The 23,320-nt window shown below is 45.1% G+C and overlaps 1 protein-coding gene across 1 annotated transcript in view; it reads left to right on the top strand.

Moving 5' to 3' along the window:
- LOC110534569 (zeta-sarcoglycan) overlaps positions 1-22,445 on the top strand; it is a 346,767-nt gene extending 324,322 nt beyond the window's left edge. Inside the window, exon 8 of the mRNA XM_036933869.1 lies at positions 21,997-22,445. Coding sequence (XP_036789764.1) covers positions 21,997-22,200 — 204 coding nt within the window. The 3' untranslated portion in view covers positions 22,201-22,445. The remainder of the gene's footprint in view (positions 1-21,996) is intronic.
- The last annotated feature ends 875 nt before the right edge of the window (positions 22,446-23,320 follow it).

Genomic DNA, 23,320 nt, shown 5'->3' with positions numbered 1-23,320 from the left:
TGTGGCCCAGCGCGCTGTCGAGACTTCCCTGGAGCGAATCTTGTCATTAGCTCTGTAATTAACTCTGAAAGAAAAGCAGTGTTCGCCAAGACTGTGATAGTTTGATAACATGGAACAGTAGGAGGAAAAATAACTATGCAAGTTCTGACTTATTTGTCGCCTTCTTCTTTTTAAAGCTCATTTTTCAGGGGGAGGGACGGATGGTTTTGGGAAGAGCCTTTCGTCTCATAGTAAATCTTAGTGGCATTTAGAAGGTAACTTACTCCTAACTCCTAAAGCACCACTTCAATCTCTATTATACTTCCTTGTTGCTATGACCGATAGTGCATCCTGGGCAGGTGAGAGGTCACAGGTTAGAGGCCAGTGTGATAAGTAAATGTCCCCCCATAGAGTTAGATAGGGTCTCATATCCTGTCTTTTCAATGTCCACTTCTACTTCAGGAAGTGCACCCTCTACCCAACTCCATGATGTCCCCTCCGTGTTGTTTGCATGCTAAGCACAATGGCCGCTGCTGAAGTGGAACTGGTTTGTGTGATTGGTCCTAAACAACTCAAGCGTTGTCAGACTTTCAGAGTCCCGCTCCCTGCTGTTACAGGATCACCTTTAAATGAACACTAGCTGGTTCCTGAGATGTGTCCCGCTCTCCTTTCAGCTCCAGGCCCCCAGCCTGGCTTTAGTAACTACACCCGCTATTTAATTAACTTCCAACATCTCCGGTAATAGATCATTGTATATCGTCACTTAACTATAAAAAGGCATTTTTTTTCTCATTTCTCCTCTTCCCTTCTTCTTTTTCATCTCTTGCCTGTATAGGAGATGTCTACCTTGTCTACCTTTAGAGGTAGATCTGGAGTCAAAAGTAATGCACACCTGTTTAGGCTAGTGGAGTAGAAGACCTGTTTAGGCTAGTGGAGTAGAACACCTGTTTAGGCTAGTGGAGTAGAACACCTGTTTAGGCTAGTGGAGTAGAACACCTGTTTAGGCTAGTGGAGTAGAACACCTGTTTAGGCTACTGGAGTAGAACACCTGTTTAGGCTAGTGGAGTAGAACACCTGTTTAGGCTAGTGGAGTAGAAGACTTGAATAAGAAAAGGAGAACCACACTCTAGGAGCTCAGATGTCATCATTTAATAACTAAATATGTTTAGACAAGAGCTCTTCATCAGGGTCTGTCTGTCTTCATCAGGGTCTGTCTGTCTTCATCAGGGTCTGTCTGTCTTCATCAGGGTCTGTCTGTCTTCATCAGGGTCTGTCTGTCTTCATCAGGGTCTGTCTGTCTTCATCTGGGTCTGTCTGTCTTCATCGGGGTCTGTCTGTCTTCATCAGGGTCTGTCTGTCTTCATCAGGGTCTGTCTGTCTTCATCAGGGTCTGTCTGTCTTCATCAGGGTTTCTCTGTCTTCATCCGGGTCTGTCTGTCTTCATCAGGGTCTGACTGTCTTCATCAGGGTCTGTCTGTCTTCATCAGAGTCTGTCTGTCTTCATCAGGGTCTCTCTGTCTTCATCAGGGTCTGTCTGTCTTCATCTGGGTCTGTCTGTCTTCATCGGGGTCTGTTTGTCTTCATCGGGGTCTGTCTGTCTTCATCAGGGTCTGTCTGTCTTCATCAGGGTCTGTCTGTCTTCATCTGGGTCTGTCTGTCTTCATCAGGGTCTGTCTGGCTTCATCAGGGTCTGTCTGTCTTCATCAGGGTCTGTCTGTCTTCGTCAGGGTCTGTCTGTCTTCATCAGGGTCTGTCTGTCTTCATCGGGGTCTGTCTGTCTTCATCGGGGTCTGTCTGTCTTCATCAGGGTCTGTCTGTCTTCATCAGGGTCTGTCTGTCTTCATCAGGGTCTGTCTCTCTTCATCAGGGTCTGTCTGGCTTCATCAGGGTCTGTCTTCATCAGGGTCTGTCTGTCTTCGTCAGGGTCTGTCTGTCTTCATCAGGGTCTGTCTGTCTTCATCTGGGTCTGTCTGTCTTCATCGGGGTCTGTCTGTCTTCATCAGGGTCTGTCTGTCTTCATCAGGGTCTGTCTGTCTTCATCAGGGTCTGTCTGTCTTCATCAGGGTCTGTCTGTCTTCATCAGGGTCTGTCTGTCTTCATCAGGGTCTGTCTGTCTTCATCAGGGTCTGTCTGACTTCATCTGGGTCTGTCTGTCTTCATCAGGGTCTGTCTGTCTTCATCAGGGTCTGTCTGACTTCATCAGGGTCTGTCTGTCTTCATCGGGGTCTGTCTGTCTTCATCGGGGTCTGTCTGTCTTCATCGGGGTCTGTCTGTCTTCATCAGGGTCTGTCTGTCTTCATCAGGGTCTGTCTGTCTTCATCAGGGTCTGTCTGACTTCATCAGGGTCTGTCTGTCTTCATCGGGGTCTGTCTGTCTTCATCGGGGTCTGTCTGTCTTCATCGGGGTCTGTCTGTCTTCATCAGGGTCTGTCTGTCTTCATCAGGGTCTGTCTGTCTTCATCAGGGTCTGTCTGTCTTCATCGGGGTCTGTCTGTCTTCATCAGGGTCTGTCTGTCTTCATCAGGGTCTGTCTGTCTTCATCAGGGTCTCTCTGTCTTCATCAGGGTCTGACTGTCTTCATCAGGGTCTGTCTGTCTTCATCAGAGTCTGTCTGTCTTCATCAGGGTCTCTCTGTCTTCATCAGGGTCTGTCTGTCTTCATCTGGGTCTGTCTGTCTTCATCGGGGTCTGTTTGTCTTCATCGGGGTCTGTCTGTCTTCATCAGGGTCTGTCTGTCTTCATCAGGGTCTGTCTGTCTTCATCTGGGTCTGTCTGTCTTCATCGGGGTCTGTCTGTCTTCATCAGGGTCTGTCTGGCTTCATCAGGGTCTGTCTGTCTTCATCAGGGTCTGTCTGTCTTCATCAGGGTCTGTCTGTCTTCATCAGGGTCTGTCTGTCTTCATCAGGGTCTGTCTGTCTTCATCAGGGTCTGTCTGACTTCATCTGGGTCTGTCTGTCTTCATCAGGGTCTGTCTGTCTTCATCAGGGTCTGTCTGACTTCATCAGGGTCTGTCTGTCTTCATCGGGGTCTGTCTGTCTTCATCGGGGTCTGTCTGTCTTCATCGGGGTCTGTCTGTCTTCATCAGGGTCTGTCTGTCTTCATCAGGGTCTGTCTGTCTTCATCAGGGTCTGTCTGTCTTCATCAGGGTCTGTCTGTCTTCATCAGGGTCTGTCTGACTTCATCTGGGTCTGTCTGTCTTCATCAGGGTCTGTCTGTCTTCATCAGGGTCTGTCTGACTTCATCAGGGTCTGTCTGTCTTCATCGGGGTCTGTCTGTCTTCATCGGGGTCTGTCTGTCTTCATCGGGGTCTGTCTGTCTTCATCAGGGTCTGTCTGTCTTCATCAGGGTCTGTCTGACTTCATCAGGGTCTGTCTGTCTTCATCGGGGTCTGTCTGTCTTCATCGGGGTCTGTCTGTCTTCATCGGGGTCTGTCTGTCTTCATCAGGGTCTGTCTGTCTTCATCAGGGTCTGTCTGTCTTCATCAGGGTCTGTCTGTCTTCATCGGGGTCTGTCTGTCTTCATCTGGGTCTGTCTGTCTTCATCGGGGTCTGTTTGTCTTCATCGGGGTCTGTCTGTCTTCATCAGGGTCTGTCTGTCTTCATCAGGGTCTGTCTGTCTTCATCTGGGTCTGTCTGTCTTCATCGGGGTCTGTCTGTCTTCATCAGGGTCTGTCTGGCTTCATCAGGGTCTGTCTGTCTTCATCAGGGTCTGTCTGTCTTCGTCAGGGTCTGTCTGTCTTCATCAGGGTCTGTCTGTCTTCATCAGGGTCTCTCTGTCTTCATCAGGGTCTGTCTGTCTTCATCAGGGTCTGTCTGTCTTCATCTGGGTCTGTCTGTCTTCATCGGGGTCTGTTTGTCTTCATCGGGGTCTGTCTGTCTTCATCAGGGTCTGTCTGGCTTCATCAGGGTCTGTCTGTCTTCATCAGGGTCTGTCTGTCTTCATCAGGGTCTGTCTGACTTCATCGGGGTCTGTCTGTCTTCATCGGGGTCTGTCTGTCTTCATCGGGGTCTGTCTGTCTTCATCGGGGTCTGTCTGTCTTCATCAGGGTCTGTCTGTCTTCATCAGGGTCTGTCTGTCTTCATCAGGGTCTGTCTGACTTCATCAGGGTCTGTCTGTCTTCATCGGGGTCTGTCTGTCTTCATCGGGGTCTGTCTGTCTTCATCGGGGTCTGTCTGTCTTCATCAGGGTCTGTCTGTCTTCATCAGGGTCTGTCTGTCTTCATCGGGGTCTGTCTGTCTTCATCAGGGTCTGTCTGTCTTCATCAGGGTCTCTCTGTCTTCATCAGGGTCTGTCTGTCTTCATCAGGGTCTGACTGTCTTCATCAGGGTCTGTCTGTCTTCATCAGAGTCTGTCTGTCTTCATCAGGGTCTCTCTGTCTTCATCAGGGTCTGTCTGTCTTCATCTGGGTCTGTCTGTCTTCATCGGGGTCTGTTTGTCTTCATCGGGGTCTGTCTGTCTTCATCAGGGTCTGTCTGTCTTCATCAGGGTCTGTCTGTCTTCATCTGGGTCTGTCTGTCTTCATCGGGGTCTGTCTGTCTTCATCAGGGTCTGTCTGGCTTCATCAGGGTCTGTCTGTCTTCATCAGGGTCTGTCTGTCTTCGTCAGGGTCTGTCTGTCTTCATCAGGGTCTGTCTGTCTTCATCAGGGTCTCTCTGTCTTCATCAGGGTCTGTCTGTCTTCATCAGGGTCTGTCTGTCTTCATCAGGGTCTGTCTGTCTTCATCAGGGTCTATCTGTCTTCATCAGGGTCTGTCTGTCTTCATCAGGGTCTGTCTGTCTTCATCTGGGTCTGTCTGTCTTCATCGGGGTCTGTCTGTCTTCATCGGGGTCTGTCTGTCTTCATCAGGGTCTGTCTGTCTTCATCAGGGTCTACCATTAGAGGTAGATCTGTCTGTCTTCATCAGGGTCTACCATTAGAGGTAGTTCTGTCTGTCTTCATCAGGGTCTACCATTAGAGGTAGATCTGTCTGTCTTCATCAGGGTCTACCATTAGAGGTAGGACAATGCCCTGAAGAGGAGAAGAGATGATCATAGAGAGTGTAAGACGAGCACTAGACACTTGACATAAAGTTTTGTCGGCAAACCGTGGGCTTTGACGCACAACGAGGGGTGTTGTGAAACAGATGGACCTCTCTGTAGCCTTAGTGTGACGGAGTTCTGTCAGTCTTTGTGCACCGTGACACCCAGTGACACATCCTGACCTTCCTGTCTTCGTCCCGCATCGACTTCCTCCCTCATCAGTCCAGCCTTAGCGGCCACACAAATTACAACTTATGGGTCTCTATGAGGAAGTTGGGGAACACAGCCAATTAGATTTACTGCTCCTACTTTCCTCTCTCTGTCTTTTTAATTCTCAATTATTCCTCGGGTGATGGAGGACGTTGACAGAAGAAGAGGGAGAAGAGGAGAAAATAGATGTCTCTGTCAATTTGGAAGGGAAGGCAAACCACATCGGACACCGGGGCTTAACGCGAAATCGATGTTGTCAGCAGCTGGGACTTAAAGGAGCTACATTCAAGTTTAAAAACTTTGGAGAGCCTGGAATTAAATCCAAATGGGTTCGGGTTCCCGATTCGGGAGCATCTTATCGCCTTCTCCGGGATTTCCATTAAAATCAGAGGGAATGAGACTTGACAGAGTCCTCTCGCTCTCCTCTAGGCCCGGCAGACTACTCACTCGCTCTGTCTGTCTCGCTCTCTTTCTCTCATCCCAAGGCCTACTCACTCTATCTTTCTCTCGCTCTCTTTATCTCTCTGTCTCTCTATTTCTTTCTCTCTCTCTGTATTTCTCACTCACTCTCTCGGTCTCTCTCATCCGAGGCCTCCTCTCTCTCTCTCTCTCTCTCTCTCTCTCTCTCTCTCTCTCTCTCTCTCTCTCTCTCTCTCTCTCTCTCTCTCTCTCTCTCTCTCTCTCTCTCTCTCTCTCTCTCTCTCATCCGCGGCCTCCTCTTTCTCTCTCTCTCTCTCTCTCTCTCTCTCTCTCTCTCATCCCTAGGCCTCCTTACTCTCCCTTTCTCAACTCTCTCTCTCAGCTCTCCATGTCTCTCTCTCTCAATTTCAATAGAATTCTCTCTCTCATTAAGCTCCCCATGTCTCACATGTAAACGGAAAAAAGCAGGCAGGTACTCAAATGAAATCTTGAAGCCTCCAATTGCCCAAAGCCTTTGACTGTCTCTTTTTTTTATTGTACATTAGTGCCATTCAATTCAAGAGCGGAATATCGTAAAGTTCAATTGCCCTCAATCAACCTATTTAGAGAATGGCTAAGTAGTAATAGAAAGAATGCAGTGTAGGTTAAGTGGGAGTTATTCTGAGCTTCTTAGCCTTTTAGCCACTGCTAAAGCTGCACTGAAGTGGAAGCTTAGAACTGCTTCCTGTCTCAACTATGTTTGTTGTTGTGGTGGTGGTAACTCACTTCCTCCAGCCGTTCCTTCTCTTTCTCCTCTTCCTCCTCTTCTCCCTCTTTCTCCTCCACCTACTCATCATCAGTCACAACTCTGAAACCTGAGTAGAAACCTACTTTTCATATCTAGTATGCAACATTTGACTGAAATCTGTCATGATCAACCCATATTTTCTCTGACTTTACAGTAAGACATTGAAGGCAGCTGTAATGGCACTTTCAACCAGGGCCCAACTAAATACACCTATACACATGTAACCACAAAGCTAAGGTGACAAACTAGCACGGGTAACCCATATATGGTCTTACAGTATGTCTAATTTGTTTGAATAAAGATCCAGGCTGCCTCCCAAAAGTTTGCTTTTACAGGCATTTCGCTACACCCGCAATAACATCTGCTAAACACATGTATGTGACCAATAACATTTGATTTGATGTCACCCTATTCCCTATTTGGTGCACTACCTTTGACCAGGTGCCATACAGTAGCTCTGGTCAAAAGTAGTGCACTATAAAGGGAATAGGGCACCATTTGAGACGTCCCCAGATAATGTATTCTCTAGTGTTTGGGAACAGAACTACAGTCTGACTGTAGTTGAGATATGGGAGAAATAATGGGAAAATCTGTCAAAATGGCAACCAACATAACTAGAGTACCCTACAGTCCCTTCAGAAAGTATTCATACCCCTTGACTTGTTCCACATTTGTGACTGGCCGGCACGATTCGGTCTTATGTAGCAACATTTGATTTTTTTTTTTTTTTACATTGGATAAAAGTAGAGACTCAGAGATAGAAAACGGTATGTCATACAATACAGTTGAGGAGCAAGTAATTCTGCTTTGGAATTTGATAAACTTGTAACCTCACTTTTGACAAAATGACCCTTGAATGTTTTGGTGCATACTGCAGAGCTCTTCTTTGTCTACACTCAACACACCCTCTTAAGCTTTAGCACCACCCATCTCTTTAAGGATTCACGTGAGGCCATGTACTAAACAACCAAACATTTCAAGACTAAAGGCTGGTTTATACCACCGGTCTGTTTGTAATTGTAATCTGGAGTGCCAGAGCGTGCTCTGGGCATTCATAAACTCAGAGCATTGTCAGATTGTCCGTTTAAATTCAGTGTTTGGCTCTCGGAGCTTTCAGCGTGCACACTGGATGCTCTGGCTGAGGAGTAGGGTAGATCTGAGCGTAACAACAGCAGTCATGCACCCAAGCTAATGTTGGCTAACTTGCTAGCTACTTCCTGACACAAATGAGAGAACGGCTCACTCATTTTACTCACCCTAGCAGAGCTGTTTAGGATGTGTTTATGTTATCAGAGCATTGGTGACTGCAACGGTGCTGCTGGCAACAATTTAATTACGCTTTTTTGCCCATTCAACAAGTTCGTAAATTCGGCTGTTATTCTGCGCTCTAGCAAACTCAGACGAGAGTCCTCTGATATAGGAGTACATAGACATAGTCTATCGACAGTTGTCGCAGTGACGTCATAAACATTCTATTGAAATAGCTGCTTGCATAGTGGAGTCTTTTGTTTAGACGTGTAAGCTAGCTAGCTAAACAACAAACCATAATCCCAACTGATAATGTTACTACCATGCATGAATCTAGCGATGCAAATGGCTCTGAGATACAAATAATATTACTACACAGATCATACACTTAACGTTAGCTAGCCAGCCAGCCAGCTAGCGTTAGCTAGCTAGCGAACAGTATCCTTTAACTTAAAATGAAAACGACTTTCTAACAGAATTTGAAACGTGTAACGGTGACTAACTCCATTCCGTACAAATTTGCGCAACCACAGCATTCAAACGAGGCTGCAATGAAAACTAATGGGACTGTAGCGACTGTGTTGGCAACAAAATCCGGGGTGTGAACTAAGTTTCAATTCAGCATTGATTGACGTGATAATGGACTAATAATATTTGAGAAAGGATGAAAAAACGACCCCTCTGACGCGGTACGTTACATCGTGACGTGTCACTACGTCCTGTACGGCATGCATTTGCAACTCATTTTGTGCCGTACAGCATCTTTCCACCAGGGGTAGCCCGTCTCTCGCATATTAAAAACATTAAAAACAAGAAAGGGACAGGGTAAGGGGGATACCTAGTCAGTTGTACCTTCTGTGTGTTCTCTTTTCAACTCCGTCTGCATATTTGCAATCAAACGGCAGAATTTTTCCATCTCCTTGGCTATCATTCTCTAATTCCACTGATTTCAAAACTCTGTCCTCCAGAAAGTGGAGAGCAACACTTATGCTGTTCTACTACGTGATATCTATCAAAAAAGCAGCGTTAGAATGAATTACCAACACATACTGAACAGCTCATATTATAGACAGAAGTGTGCTCTCGGCATATCCAGCCCACTCATTATCTCAGCCAATCATGGCTAGCGGGAAGGTTTCTGACTTTTTCCGTGGCTAAACCAACTAGGCTCGTAATTTAACCTTTCTGATCTCCCCATCCCGGATCCGGGTTCGTGAATACAGACTCAAGCTCATTACCATAACGCAACGTTAACTATTCATGAAAATCGCAAATGAAATGAAATAAATATGCTAGCTCTCAAGCTTAGCCTTTTGTTAACAACACTGTCATCTCAGATTTTCAAAATATGCTTCTCAACCATTGCAAAACAAGCATTTGTGTAACAGTATTGATGGCTAACGTAGCATTTAGCATTAGCATTCAGCTGGCAACATTTACACAAAAAAACAGAAAAGCATTCAAAAAAATCATTTACCTTTGAAGAACTTCAGATGTTTTCAATGAGGAGACTCTCAGATAGCAAATGTTCAGTTTTTCCTGAAAGATTATTTGTTTAGGACAAATCGCTCCGTTTTCTGCGTCACGTTTAGCTATGAAAAAACCCCTGTATCCAGGATTGTGTAAATCTATCAGCAAGCTCATTAGCATAACACAACGTTAACTATTTATGAAAATCGCAAATGAAATGAAATAAATATGCCATCTCTCAAGCTTAGCCTTTTGTAAACAACACTGTCATCTCAGATTTTCAAAATATGCTTCTCAACCATAGGAAAACAATAATTTGTGTAAAAGTAGCTAGCTAGAGTTAGCATTTCGCGTTAGCATTTAGCGTTAGCATTAGCGTTAGCATCCAGCACGCAACATTAACAAAAACATAAAAGCCTTCAAATAAAATCATTTACCTTTGAAGAACTTCTGATGTTTTCAATGAGGATACTCTCAGTTAGATAGCAGATGCTCAGTTTTTCCAAAAAGATTCCTTGTGTATTAGAAATAGCTCCGTTTTATACATCACATTTGGCTACCAAAAAAAATCCATAAATTCAGTCCTCAAAACGCAAACTTTTTTCCAAATTAACTCCATAATATCGACTGAAAACATGGCAAACGTTGTTTAGAATCAATCATCAAGGTGTTTTTCACATATCTCTTCATTGATACATCGTTCTTGGACACATGCTTTCTCCCCTGAATCAAATGGTAAAGTAGAAGCAGCTGGCAATTGCGCACCGAATTCGACGCAGGACACCAGGCGGACACTTGGAAAATGTAGTCTCTTATGGTCAATCTTCCAATGATATGCCTACAAATACGTCACAATGCTGCTAAGACCTTGGGCGAAAGTGTAGGCAGAAAGTGTAGGCTCATTCGTTGCGCAATCACAGCCATATAAGGAGAGAATGGAAAACAGAGCTTCAGAAATTCTGCTAATTCCTGGGTGATGCATCATCTTGGTTTCGCCTGTAGAATGAGTTCTGGGGCACTTACAGACAAAATCTTTGCAGATTCTGAAACTTCAGAGTGTTTTCTTTCCAAAACTGTCAAGAATATGCATAGTCGAGCATCTTTTCGTGACAAAATATCGCGCTTAAAACGGGAACGTTTTTTATCCAAAAATGAAATAGCGCCCCTAGAGCTCTAACTGGTTAACAATTGACTTCGTATTCACAGATGGTATACACGTTTGTTATTAAGGTGGTCAGAAGGGGTTAAATATTTATTGACTCAAGACGTTTAATCTTTTCATTCTTAATGAATTTGTAAGAATTTATAAAAACATAATTCCACTTTGACATTATGGGCTATTGTGTAAATCTAAATTTAATACATTTTAAATTCCGGCTGTAACACAACAACATTTGTAAAGGTCAAGGGGTGTGAATCATTTCTGAATGCTCTGTATGTTATCAACCATCAGTTCAGAACTGATAAATCACAGCTGTCCAATGTTTGGCAATGACGATGGTAACCATGACGGTGGCGGGGTCTGCGTTTTGTCTGACATTGTCCTAGTGTCACGCTGAGGCAGCATACAGGCGCACCCACACACACACACGCACACACACACACACACACACACTTCTAAAAGACCTATAGGACAGGCTTCCTTCATTGTTGTGTCTTTGTCCCCTCTGTCTGTGTGCATTATGCCGTCACTACAGCTAGACTAGGTCTCAGGTTTATTATGGAGGTCAGTACAGTACTAGGGTCTGTCACTAGGTCTCAGGTTTTTTATGGTGGTCAGTACAGTACTAGGGTCTGTCACTACAGCTAGACTAGGTCTCAGGTTTATTATGGAGGTCAGTACAGTACTAGGGTCTGTCACTACAGCTAGACTAGGTCTCAGGTTTATTATGGAGGTCAGTACAGTACTAGGGTCTGTCACTAGGTCTCAGGTTTATTATGGTGGTCAGTACAGTACTAGGGTCTGTCACTACAGCTGGACTAGGTCTCAGGTTTATTATGGGGGTCAGTACAGTACTAGGGTCTGTCACTAGGTCTCAGGTTTATTATGGGGGTCAGTACAGTACTAAGGTCTGTCACTAGGTCTCAGGTTTATTATTGGGGTCAGTACAGTACTAGGGTCTGTCACTAGGTCTGAGGTTTATTGTGGTGGTCAGTACAGTACTAGGGTCTGTCACTACAGCTGGACTAGGTCTCAGGTTTATTATGGGGGTCAGTACAGTACTAGGGTCTGTCACTAGGTCTCAGGTTTATTATGGGGGTCAGTACAGTACTAGGGTCTGTCACTAGGTCTCAGGTTTATTATGGGGGTCAGTACAGTACTAGGGTCTGTCACTAGGTCTGAGGTTTATTGTGGTGGTCAGTACAGTACTAGGGTCTGTCACTACAGCTGGACTAGGTCTCAGGTTTATTATGGTGGTCAGTACAGTACTAGGGTCTGTCACTAGGTCTCAGGTTTATTATGGTGGTCAGTACAGTACTAGGGTCTGTCACTACAGCTGGACTAGGTCTCAGGTTTATTATAGTGGTCAGTACAGTACTAGGGTCTGTCACTACAGCTGGACTAGGTATAGGGTTTATTATGGTGGTCAGTGCAGTACTATGGTCTGTCACTACAGCTGGACTAGGTCTCAGGTATATAATGGTGGTCAGTACAGTACTAGGGTATGTCACTACAGCTGGACTAGGTCTCATGTTTATTATGGTGGTCAGTACAGTACTAGGGTCTGTCACTACAGCTGGACTAGGCCTTAGGTTTATTATGGAGGTCAGTACAGTACTAGGATCTGTTACTAGGTCTCAGGTTTATTATGGTGGTCAGTACAGTACTAGGGTCTGTCACTACAGCTGGACTAGGCCTTAGGTTTATTATGGGGGTCAGTACAGTACTAGGGTCTGTCACTACAGCTGGACTAGGTCTCAGGTTTATTATGGTGGTCAGTACAGTACTAGGGTCTGTCACTAGGTCTCAGGTTTATTATGGAGGTCAGTACAGTACTAGGGTCTGTTACTAGGTCTCAGGTTTATTATGGTGGTCAGTACAGTACTAGGGTCTGTCACTACAGCTGGACTAGGCCTTAGGTTTATTATGGGGGTCAGTACAGTACTAGGGTCTGTCACTACAGCTGGACTAGGTCTCATGTTTATTATGGTGGTCAGTACAGTACTAGGATCTGTTACTAGGTCTCAGGTTTATTATGGAGGTCAGTACAGTACTAGGGTCTGTTACTACAGCTAGACTAGGTCTCAGGTTTATTATGGGGTCAGTACAGTACTAGGGTCTGTCACTAGGTCTCAGGTTTATTATGGAGGTCAGTACAGTACTAGGGTCTGTTACTACAGCTAGACTAGGTCTCAGGTTTATTATGGTGGTCAGTACAGTACTAGGGTCTGTCACTAGGTCTCAGGTTTATTATGGAGGTCGGTACAGTACTAGGGTCTGTCACTAGGTCTCAGGTTTATTATGGAGGTCAGTACAGTACTAGGGTCTGTCACTAGGTCTCAGGTTTATTATGGGGGTCAGTACAGTACTAGGGTCTGTCACTAGGTCTCAGGTTTGTGGTGGTCAGTACAGTACTAGGGTCTGTTACTACAGCTGGACTAGGTCTCAGGTTTATTATGGGGGTCAGTACAGTACTAGGGTCTGTCACTATGGTGACGGTATGGCTACGTTCCAATATCCATACTATTGTACCACTTGTCCAATACACAGACTGTGTCTGAAGTGGAATCCTGTGCCCTATATAGTGTACTACTTTAGCCCTATGGGCCCTGGTCAATAGTAGTGCACCGCACTATATAGTACATAAGATACCCTTTCAGACACACCCATAGCTTCCTCCTAAACGGTGTACTTGTGTGGATATTGCAACAGAGCCATGGATCTGTGACACCCTCTTCCCAAACTCTTGCTGGGGGATGTCACATGTCTGTCTGGTAGTAGCTTCTGTAGCCGCTAGGCAGCCATTTCTAGAACAATCTCTAGTATCCACAGTAGTTGAGGAACAATGCAATCCAGTACAGTCATGATTCCCTTTTGCATCAATGTGGACAGACATGACCAGCTTTTCTAGAGCATTAGATCCTGTATTGTGTTTCTGTGGTTCTGTAGCTGCTGCAAATACTATATACACTGAGCGACAAAACATTAGGAACACCTTCCTAATATTGAACTGCAATATTTTGCCCACAGAACAGCCTGAATGTGCCTGGTCATGGACTACAAGGTGTCAAAATGGTTCCACAGGGATGCTTGCCCATGTTGACTCCAATGCAAACTGTTGAGGGTGAAAAACCCAGTAGCGTTGCAGTTCTTGACACACTCAAACCGGTGTGCCTGGCACCTACTACCATACCCCGTTCAAAGGCACTTAAATCTTTTGTCTTGCCCGTTCACCCTCTGAATTACACACATACACAATCCATGTCTCAATTGTCTCAAGGCTTAAAAATCCTTCTTTAACCGGTCTCCTCCCCTTCATCTACACTGATTGAAGTGGATTTAACAAGTGACATCATCAAGGGTTCATAGCTTTCACCCTGGATTCACCTGGTCAGTCCATGTCATGGAGAGAGCAGGTGTTCCTAATGTTTTGTACACTCAGTGTATAGTCGTTTTGCCCCAGTTGTATATAGGCTGAATGAATCCTAACTTGAGATGAATGTCAAGTGGGAATTTCTGTTTTTTCATGAAAAATTTAGTTTAGCCCACACAGTTACGATTCACATACTCTTCCACTCTAAATTGATTTGATCTAACTTCTGTGATCTTTTTCTCTCTTGCTCTCTCTTGCTGTTTCTCGCTCGTTCGCTCGCTCGCTCACACACACACACACACACACACACACACACACACACACACACACACACACACCAACCTGTCCCCTTTCCCTCATATAAAACTTTGCCTTCACCCTATTTTACTTAACTTTCAGGGCTAAATTAGGCAAAAACAAGTTTTGAGGATAAACAGAGATGGCTCTTGAGACTCTTGAGATGAGGACATCATTGGTGTCGCGGAGAGGGAAAGGAACATTAAACTCACAAGAGGGTTCGTCAGAGCTCTCCCCAACAGGCCCCCAGGTGCTGTGATTGCAGCATGCATCTTATCAGCATAAAATAACCTTAACACAATTTAAAGGAGGAGATTTCTTTCTGGTTCGATTAAATCCCCCCTCTCTTCATTAGCCTACTGCTCGATTGGCTTTGGGGTATTGGAATGAATCATCAATTATATCCCTGCACTTTTTTAATACCATTTATAATTCATGAATTTGCTCTGTTTTAATTTTGCAACGATTCAATCTCAAAAGGGCGTCTTTGTGTGTTTGTTGACTGAGGGTGTCGTTGCATGTGTTGATGGTGTGTGTGATGTTGTGGTATGTGTTGTGTGTGTGTGTGTGTGTGTGTGTGATGTTGTGGAATGTGTTGAATGTGTGTGTGTGTGTGTGTATGTGTGTGATGGTGTAGTGTGTTGATGGTGTGTGTGTGTGATGTTGTGGTATGTGACCATGATGTGTGTGTACAGTATGTTACATTGTGGAATGTGTGTGTCTGTGTGTGTGTGTGTGTGTGTGTGTGTGTGTGTGTGTGTGTGTGTGTGTGTGATGTTGAGTTTAGTTGAGTTGATGGTGTGTGTGTGATGGTGTGGTATGTGTTGATGGTGTGTGATGTTGTTGTGTGTTGATGGTGTGTGGCATGTGTTGTTGGTGTGTGTTGATGCTACTAGGGTCCAGAATCATTTGGAGAGGAAAAACTCCTGGCCCATGTTATAGCCTGGAGTTCTATCATATCATTCAGCTACAAGTAGGGACCAGAATCATTTGGAGAGGAAAAACTCCTGGCCCTAGTTATAGCCTGGAGTTATATCATATCATTCAGCTACAAGTAGGGAACATAATCATTTGGAGAGGAAAAACTCCTGGCCCTAGTTATAGCCTGGAGTTATATCATATCATTCAGCTACAAGTAGGGAACAGAATCATTTGGAGAGGAAAAATTCCTGGCCCATTTTTTTCAAACTATTTGCACTCACAGAATCGTTATGTCCCAAATGGTACTCTATTCCCTATATAGTGTACTACTTTTGACTAAGGCCATATGGGGAATAGGGTGCATTTTGCCTCACACTAGTCAGAGAGACAGGTCTTTCCAGGGTGCTGGTCCACATTTGTATCAGTGTGATTAATGGGACATTGTCTGAGTCAATGGAAACACTAGCTCCTCTCCATCCACTTCTTCCCATTTCCTCCATTGTCATGTGACATTCTTATGTAGGCTCATTCTGGGAGGGTAATGGACTGTGTAATGCACTCAGATGGTCCTAGTCAATTGTACCACCACCGTGATGTGTCTATGTGCCTGTGTGTGTCTGTGTGCCTGCATGCTTGTGCACTTCCAGGCATCACCTCTGCAAAGGCACCACTTTCGTCCTTCAACTCCCCCTTCCTCCCATCCCCCCTGCCGACATGCTGAGACACTAAAAGGGTTTCGGTTCAGGATACCTTCCTCCTCCTCTCTTCTCCCCCCTCCTCTTCCCTCTCTCTCTCTCTTCTCCAGCTGCGTCGGGAGAAATCATCCATGAAAAATGTTTTGACCGCCTATAATTGCCCGTCCCTACTCGTTCAGGGTAGGAAGGAGGGGGGGTAGGCTAAGGAAGCTAGCATCTTCCCATAAACATGATGTGGAGGGGCTGCTAGCACTGCGCTAGCTACGGTTGCTGCTGTGACAAGGACTAATACTTACAGACACTTTCATTTGGGATGTGTGTCAACTCTAATCCTTTTATAAGCTGGCCCAAATGATTTCTGCTCCTCTCTTCCTCCGTTCCCTTCTTTCTCAGTTTCCTATCTCTCCTTTTTGGGGTTGTGGTATGATGACAGTGCAATATTAGGTGTTATTTGAGGTTTGTTGTTCCATTGTGGGTCGTTGTTGCAATGGAGAGGAGGGCCTGGGGAATCTGATTGGTTTAGAAACCCCCCGGTGCCAGTGATCTCTCCTCCCATAGGTAGAAAGGGCAGAGAGAGTAATTTCCCCTATCATGGAACAATATGCTAAAATCAAATCTCCCTGGAGTGTAATATCTAATACACAAACGCTATATATATCAAATCAAATTTTATTGGTCACATACACATGGTTAGCAGATGTTATTGCGAGTGTAGGGAAATGCTTATGCTTCTAGATCTGACAGTGCAGCAGCATCTAACAAAACCTAATATCTAACAAATTCTAATATCTAACAAATTCCACAACAAAACCTAATACACACAATCTAAACCCAGCAAAAAAAGAAAATTCCCTTTTTCAGGAACCTGTCTTTCAAGGATAATATCGTAAAACTCCAAATAACTTCACAGATCTTCATTGTAAAGGGTTTGAACACTGTTTCCCATGCTTGTTTAATGAACCATAAACAATGAATGAACATGCACCTGTGGAATGGTCGTTAAGACAACAACAACTTACAGACGGTAGGCAATTAAGGTCACAGTTATGAAAACCTAGGACACTAAAGAGGCCTTTATACTGACTCTGAAAAACACCAAAAGAAAAATGCCCCTGCTCATCTGCGTGAACGTGCCTTAGGCATGCTGCAAGGAGGCATGAAGACTGCAGATGTGGCCAGGGCAATAAATGACAATGTCCATACTGTGAGACGCCGAAGACAGTGCTACAGGGAGACAGGATGGACAGCTGATCGTCCTCGCAGTGGCAGACCACGTGTAACACCTGCACAGGATCGGTACAGGATAGCAACAACAACTGCCCGTATTACACCAGGAACGCACAATCCCTCCATCAGTGCTCAGACTGTCCGCAATTGGCCTTGTAAGGCAGGTCCTCACCAGACATCACCAACAACAATGTTGCACAAACCCAATGTCGCTGGACCAGACAGGACTGGCAAAAAGTGCTCTTTACTGATGATGATGGTTTTGTCTCACCAGGGGTGATGGTCGGATTCGCGTTTATTGTTGAAGGAATGAGCGTTACACCGAGGCCTGTACTCTGGAGCGGGATCGATTTGGAGGTGGAGGTTCCGTCATGGTCTGGGGCGGTGTGTCACAGCATCATCTTGTTCTGTGTGTGATTTCCTGCAAGACAGGAATGTCAGTATTCTGCCATAGCCAGGAATGAGCCAGGATCTCTGGGAGGACTAGGGCCATTCCCCCCAGAAATGTACGGGAACTTGCAGGTGTCCATGAGGAGGAGATGCACTACAGTACTCAATGCAGCTGGTGGCCACACCAGATACTGACTGTTACTTTTGATTTTGACCCCCCCTTTGCTCAGGGACACATTATTCAATTTCTGTTAGTCACATGTCTGTGGAACTTGTTCAGTTTGTCTCAATTGTTGAATTTTGTTATGTTCATACAAATATTTACACATGTTAAGTTTGCTGAAAAGTTTGCTGAAAAAAACGCAGTTGAACAGTGAGAGGACTTTTCTTTTTTTGCTGAGTTTAGTAAAGGTATAAAACATAAGGATGAGTAGTGATAGAGCGGCTAAGATGCAATAGATGATAAAGAATAGATTCATATGATACAGTGTACAGTATATACATATGAGATGAGTAATGCGAGATATGTAAACATTCTTAAAGTGACGTGTGTTCCATTTATTAAAGTGGCCAATGATATCAAGTCTGAAGGTAGGCAGCCGCCTCTCAGTGCTAGTGATGGCTGTTTAACAATCTGATGGCCTTGAGATAGAAGCTGTTTTTCAGTCTCTCGGTCCCAGCTTTGATGCACCTGTACTGACCTCGCCTTCTGGATGATAGCGGGGTGAACAGGCAGTGGCTCTGGTGGTTATTTTCCTTGATGATCTTTTTGGCCTTCCTATGGCATCAGGTGCTGTAGGTGTCCTGGAGGGTAGGTAGTTTGCCCCCGGTTATGCGTTGTGCAGACCGCACCAACCTCTGGAGAGCCTTGCTTTTGAGGGCAGTGCAGTTGCTATACCAAGCCGTGATAAAAGCCTGACAGGATGCTCTCAACTGTGCATCTGTAAAAGTTTGTGAGGGTTTTTGGTGACAAGCCACATTTATTCAGCCTCCTGAGGTTGAAGAGGCGTTGTTATAAATCATATATAAATCAAGTATAAATCATTTCAAATTCCTTATATTAAGGAAACCAGATGGCAACATTTAAAAATAATAATAATTTACGGATAGCCAGGGGCACACTCCAACACTCAGACATAATTTACAAACAAAACATATGCGTTTAGTGAGTCCTCCAGATCAGAGGCAGTAGATGACAATTGTTCTGTCCTGCTAAGCATTCAAAACGTAACTAGTACTTTTAGGTGTCAAGGAAAATGTATGGAGTAAAAAGTACAGTATTTTCTTTAGGAATGTAGTTTCCTAAAGACTTGAAGCGATGCTGCCATCTCTGTCGGCGCCGTCTTTTATCGGCCTTTATGAAATCCATAAACATATTTTGTTATTATTATTATATGAAGTTCTGCGAGACGTACATAGCCATAATCAGACCTGAGGTATCCTGACCTGTTGCATCACTACCTGGTATGGCAACTGCTCGGCCTCCGACTGCAAGGCACTACAGAGGGTAGAGCGTACGGCCCAGTACATCACTGGGGCCAAGCTTCCTGTCATCCAGGACCTCTATACCAGGAAGGCCCTAAAAATTGTAAAATAGTCCAGCCACCCAAGTCATAGACTGTTATTACCTTAATTACCTTGACTAATCTGTACCCCCGCACATTGACTCTGTACCCCCTGTATATAGCCTCCACATTGACTCTGTACCTGTACCCCCTGTATATAGCCTCCACATTGACTCTGTACCTGTACCCCCTGTATATAGCCTCCACATTGACTCTGTACCCCCTGTATATAGCCTCCACATTGACTCTGTACCCCCTGTATATAGCCTCCACATTGACTCGGTACCTGTACCCCCTGTATATAGCCTCCACATTGACTCTGTACTTGTACCCCCTGTATATAGCCTACACATTGACTCTGTACCCCCTGTATATAGCCTCACTACTGTTATTTTACTGCTGCTCTTTATTATTTATTATTATTGTTTACTTAACACTTATGTTGGGTAAGGGCTTGTAAGTAAGCATTTCACTGTAAGGTCTACTACACCTGTTGTATTCGGTGCATGTGACAAATACAATTTGATTTGATAATCAAGGACTTGGCCATTAGTTGACTGGTTGTGAATAGAGTGTTAGTGCAGGGTTAAAACAAATATGTGCGACAGCGGGTGGTGCCCAATGAGAGGGGTGGAGAACTACAGTTTGATATGTACACAACTCTTGAAAGTTGATATTACTCTACGGTAGATCACCACTGCTCAACCTAGGGCCCTGTGTAATGCACAGGCATGTAACGTGCCTGGATTGGATTTGTCTTTTTCTGTCACATGGTCCAGCACCATCGCTTTCATTTTTGGTCAAATTCTCATTTCTGGTTAAGCCTTAAAATGCGGGATTACATCTTGCAATGTCACATGATTGTGCAAAACACAGGGGCCTATTCCATGTTGCTTTGTGGTCTGGTGTTTTTCGACGCAACCCTCAGGGACCACCCGTCATTTCACACATTGGATGTATTTCAACACGAGCACGCCTGATTCAGCTAATGAAGAGCTTGATTATTAGTTGACGGGACGAGTTGAATCGGACGTGCCAGTGTCGAAGGACTGGAGGGCTGGTTTGAGAAACACGCCCCTAAGGTACATTATCAGCTATTTAGCATCTTGTCTGTAAAATGCTGCTACCTGCCAGACCCCTGTAACGCTGTGCCTAACATGGTGGCTTAAATTCTGTGAAGTCAGCTAGCGGCCAGGGCAGACCAGGCCAGACCTGTGTAGTTAGCTAGCTAGCTAGCTAGCGAGCAGACCAGGCCAGACCTGTGGAGTTAGCTAGCTAGCGAGCAGATCAGGCCAGACCCGTGGAGTTAGCTAGCTAGCGAGCAGATCAGGCCAGACCTGTGGAGTTAGCTAGCTAGCGAGCAGATCAGGCCAGACCTGTGGAGTTAGCTAACGGCCATGGCAGACCAGGCAAGACCTGTGGAGTTAGCTAGCTAGCGAGCAGATCAGGCCAGACCTGTGGAGTTAGCTAACGGCCATGGCAGACCAGGCCAGACCTGTGGAGTTAGCTAACGGCCATGGCAGACCAGGCCAGACCTGTGGAGTTAGCTAACGGCCATGGCAGACCAGGCCAGACCTGTGAAGATAGCTAACATCCATGGCAGACCAGGCCAGACCTGTGGTGTTAGCTAACGGTCAGGGCAGACCAGGCCAGACCTGTGGTGTTAGCTAACGGCCAGGTCAGACCAGGCCAGACCTGTGGACTATGCACTATTAGTGGTGCTCCAGGTAATCAAAGGAAAGAAGATAAACATGGCGGCGGCTGCCGTCTCTGATCCATCATCATGCTGGAGGGAGGGAGTCGGGGAGGGAGGAGTGTGTCTGGGCTTTTGTTTGTGTTTACGCTGGTGGAGATATGCCCTGTCAGCTCACGGAGACGCCATTACTTACACTAATTGGTTCGCCACCGCCGGCTTATATCTGAATACCGGCGCTCTCTTTCCTGGTTCCTACACTTTCCCTCTCTCTCTTTATTTCTCTCTCTCTCTCTCTCTCTGCAATGTCACTCTCTCCATTTAGTATATTTCTCTTTTCTCCTTCATCATGAAAATGGGGTACATGAATGATGGTGGGTAAATGCCGGGAAAGATTACCTGGTAGCGAGCTACTTAAGGCTGTCAAGGAGTGCTCTTGTTACTTTATACTTAGATAAATACAGATATAAATAAAGAAATGGATAAATGAGTAAATATCCGTCCATAAATAAGAGGGGATCTAATGAGTTCTAAGTTGATCGCTGCCTGTTTCAATCGCAATACCAGGAGCACTCAGCTTTTGAAATACAAATCTCTCCCTATCCCTCTTTCTTCCCCTCTCTATCTCCATCTCTCTCTCTCTCTCTCTCTCTCTTTCTCTTCATATTTCCCTCTCTCCTTCTCACTCTCGCCCCTCCATTGCGTCGTTAGTGGTGTGTATGACACTTCATAAACGATACACACTCCTAGTGAAGGCTCTTCTAATGGAGTGTATGGTGCTCATTACTCGGGGAGAGGAGATGCTACTGACTGACTGCTGCTGGTGCTTCTGCACAGGTGTTTTCTCTTGACAGATGGAGAGGCCATGGTCGCATAAGGGTGTTGAAATGGAATCCATAGAAAGGGCTTGGAACCTCTAACCCTGGCAATTTGACTGGTAAACTCATGGGTACTCTCACAATGGCTGCCTGGTATTGTGATCATTTCCATGGTAATTCCATTCTGTTTCTATGGTTTAACTGGACAGGAAGTGTCTGTCCTCTGGCGGACAATTTAGAGAGCCTGTATTATACGAGTGTCACGACATGGAGAGCTAGATAGTGCAGGAGTGAGGAACCATTAAGTGACCAGAATGACTTTGCTGTCTGTCTGTCTGTCTGTCTGTCTGTCTGTCTGTCTGTCTGTCTCTCTGTCTGTCTGTCTGTCTGTCTGTCTGTCTGTCTGTCTGTCTCTCTGTCTGTCTCTCTGTCTGTCTGTCTGTCTGTCTGTCTGTCTGTCTGTCTGTCTCGCTCTCTCTCTCTCTCTCTCTGTCTGTCTGTCTGTCTGTCTGTCTGTCTGTCTGTCTGTCTGTCTGTCTCTCTCTCTCTGTCTGTCTGTCTGCCTGTCTCTCTCTTTCTCTCTGTCTGTCTGTCTGTCTGTCTGTCTGTCTCTCTGTCTGTCTGTCTCTCTGTCTGTATTCACTTCCTTCTGTTTTATATCTTATATGTTATTGTCCTTTTCTCCCTCTTTCTCTCTCCTTCTTTCTTTTTCTCTCACTCTCCAGATCTTTTTAGATTCCAACACAATTCGGCTGGGGAACATTCCTCACGGGACAGCGGCAGACCCGCTGCACGGGGCGCCGGGCACCACGTACCCCAAACAGACTGTGTACGAGCTGTGCGTGTGCCCAAGCGGCAAGCTCTACCTGTCCCCGGCTGAGAAGGGCTCCACCTGCCAGACGACCAGCAACGTGTGTCTGTGGAGCTGAGAGAGGGGGGGCCAGCGGACCGCTGAACACCAGAAAGGCCTTCCCCTCATTAGGATCCCAGTCCAGGATACCAGGACCCCAACAGACCCTGATCCCCATCCATACTGTTCCCCATCCATCGATATATTTACTTTCTTTGACAGACATTCTTCATTTTCTTTCTTTCTCTGTGGTCACTCTCTCTTTCTCTCTTTCTCATCTCTCTCTTTCTCATCTCTCTCTTTCTCTCTTTCTCATCTCTCTCTTTCTCATCTCTCTCTTTCTCATCTCTCTCTTTCTCATCTCTCTCTTTCTCATCTCTCTCTTTCTCATCTCTCTCTTTCTCATCTCTCTCTTTCTCATCTCTCTCTTTCTCATCTTTCTCTTTTTCTCTTCTTCCTTCTTCCTTTGTATTACTTTTCCTCTTCCTCTCTGTCAGTTGTTATCTCTCTCTCTTACCCTCTCTGTCAGTTGTTATCTCTCTCTCTTACCCTCTCTGTCAGTTGTTATCTCTCTCTCTTACCCTCTCTGTCAGTTGTTATCTCTCTCTCTTACCCTCTCTGTCAGTTGTTATTTCTTTCTCTTACCCTCTCTGTCGTTCTCTCTCCTGCTCTCTTTCTCCTCCCTTCGTCATCTCTCTCTCACAGTCCTCCCAAACAAAGAAGAAAAATCAGGAATCCCTTGAAAAATGAGGCTTGGGGAAAAAGTCCCTTCTTCCAAAATTTTGATGGAACAAAAAAACGATATGAAGTGACAATTTTGTTTTCTCCTTTTTTTCTATTTTTCTATCGTTCTCAGACGGGGAATGAGTGTTGCGCCGCCGCCGGGCCGAACTTGAACCGAGAGATTTGCGTGGACTGATTTGTTTTTCTAAGAAAGCGATACACAGGTGCCTTTGCTATTGTTGGTAAAGCACATCACCTCCAACGTTTCATCCTCTTCAATGGACCATCGTTAACTCACTGGAAAACTAACTGTCTCTGGCTTAAAGCCTTGTCCAAATCTCTATACAGACTTCAAGTACAGTTCTTTTTTTTTTCCTCTGATGTTTTCTTGATAAAAAAAAAGCACAAAATTATGCCATGTATATAACAATACCAATAAAATGAAAAATAAAACTATATTGTTTTATAAACACATC

The sequence above is a fragment of the Oncorhynchus mykiss genome, chromosome 10 (assembly GCF_013265735.2).
Source record: "Oncorhynchus mykiss isolate Arlee chromosome 10, USDA_OmykA_1.1, whole genome shotgun sequence".
In the NCBI taxonomy this organism is placed as follows: domain Eukaryota; kingdom Metazoa; phylum Chordata; class Actinopteri; order Salmoniformes; family Salmonidae; genus Oncorhynchus; species Oncorhynchus mykiss.
Note: the sequence above shows the minus strand (reverse complement) of the source record. Positions and strands in the feature narration are given on the sequence as shown.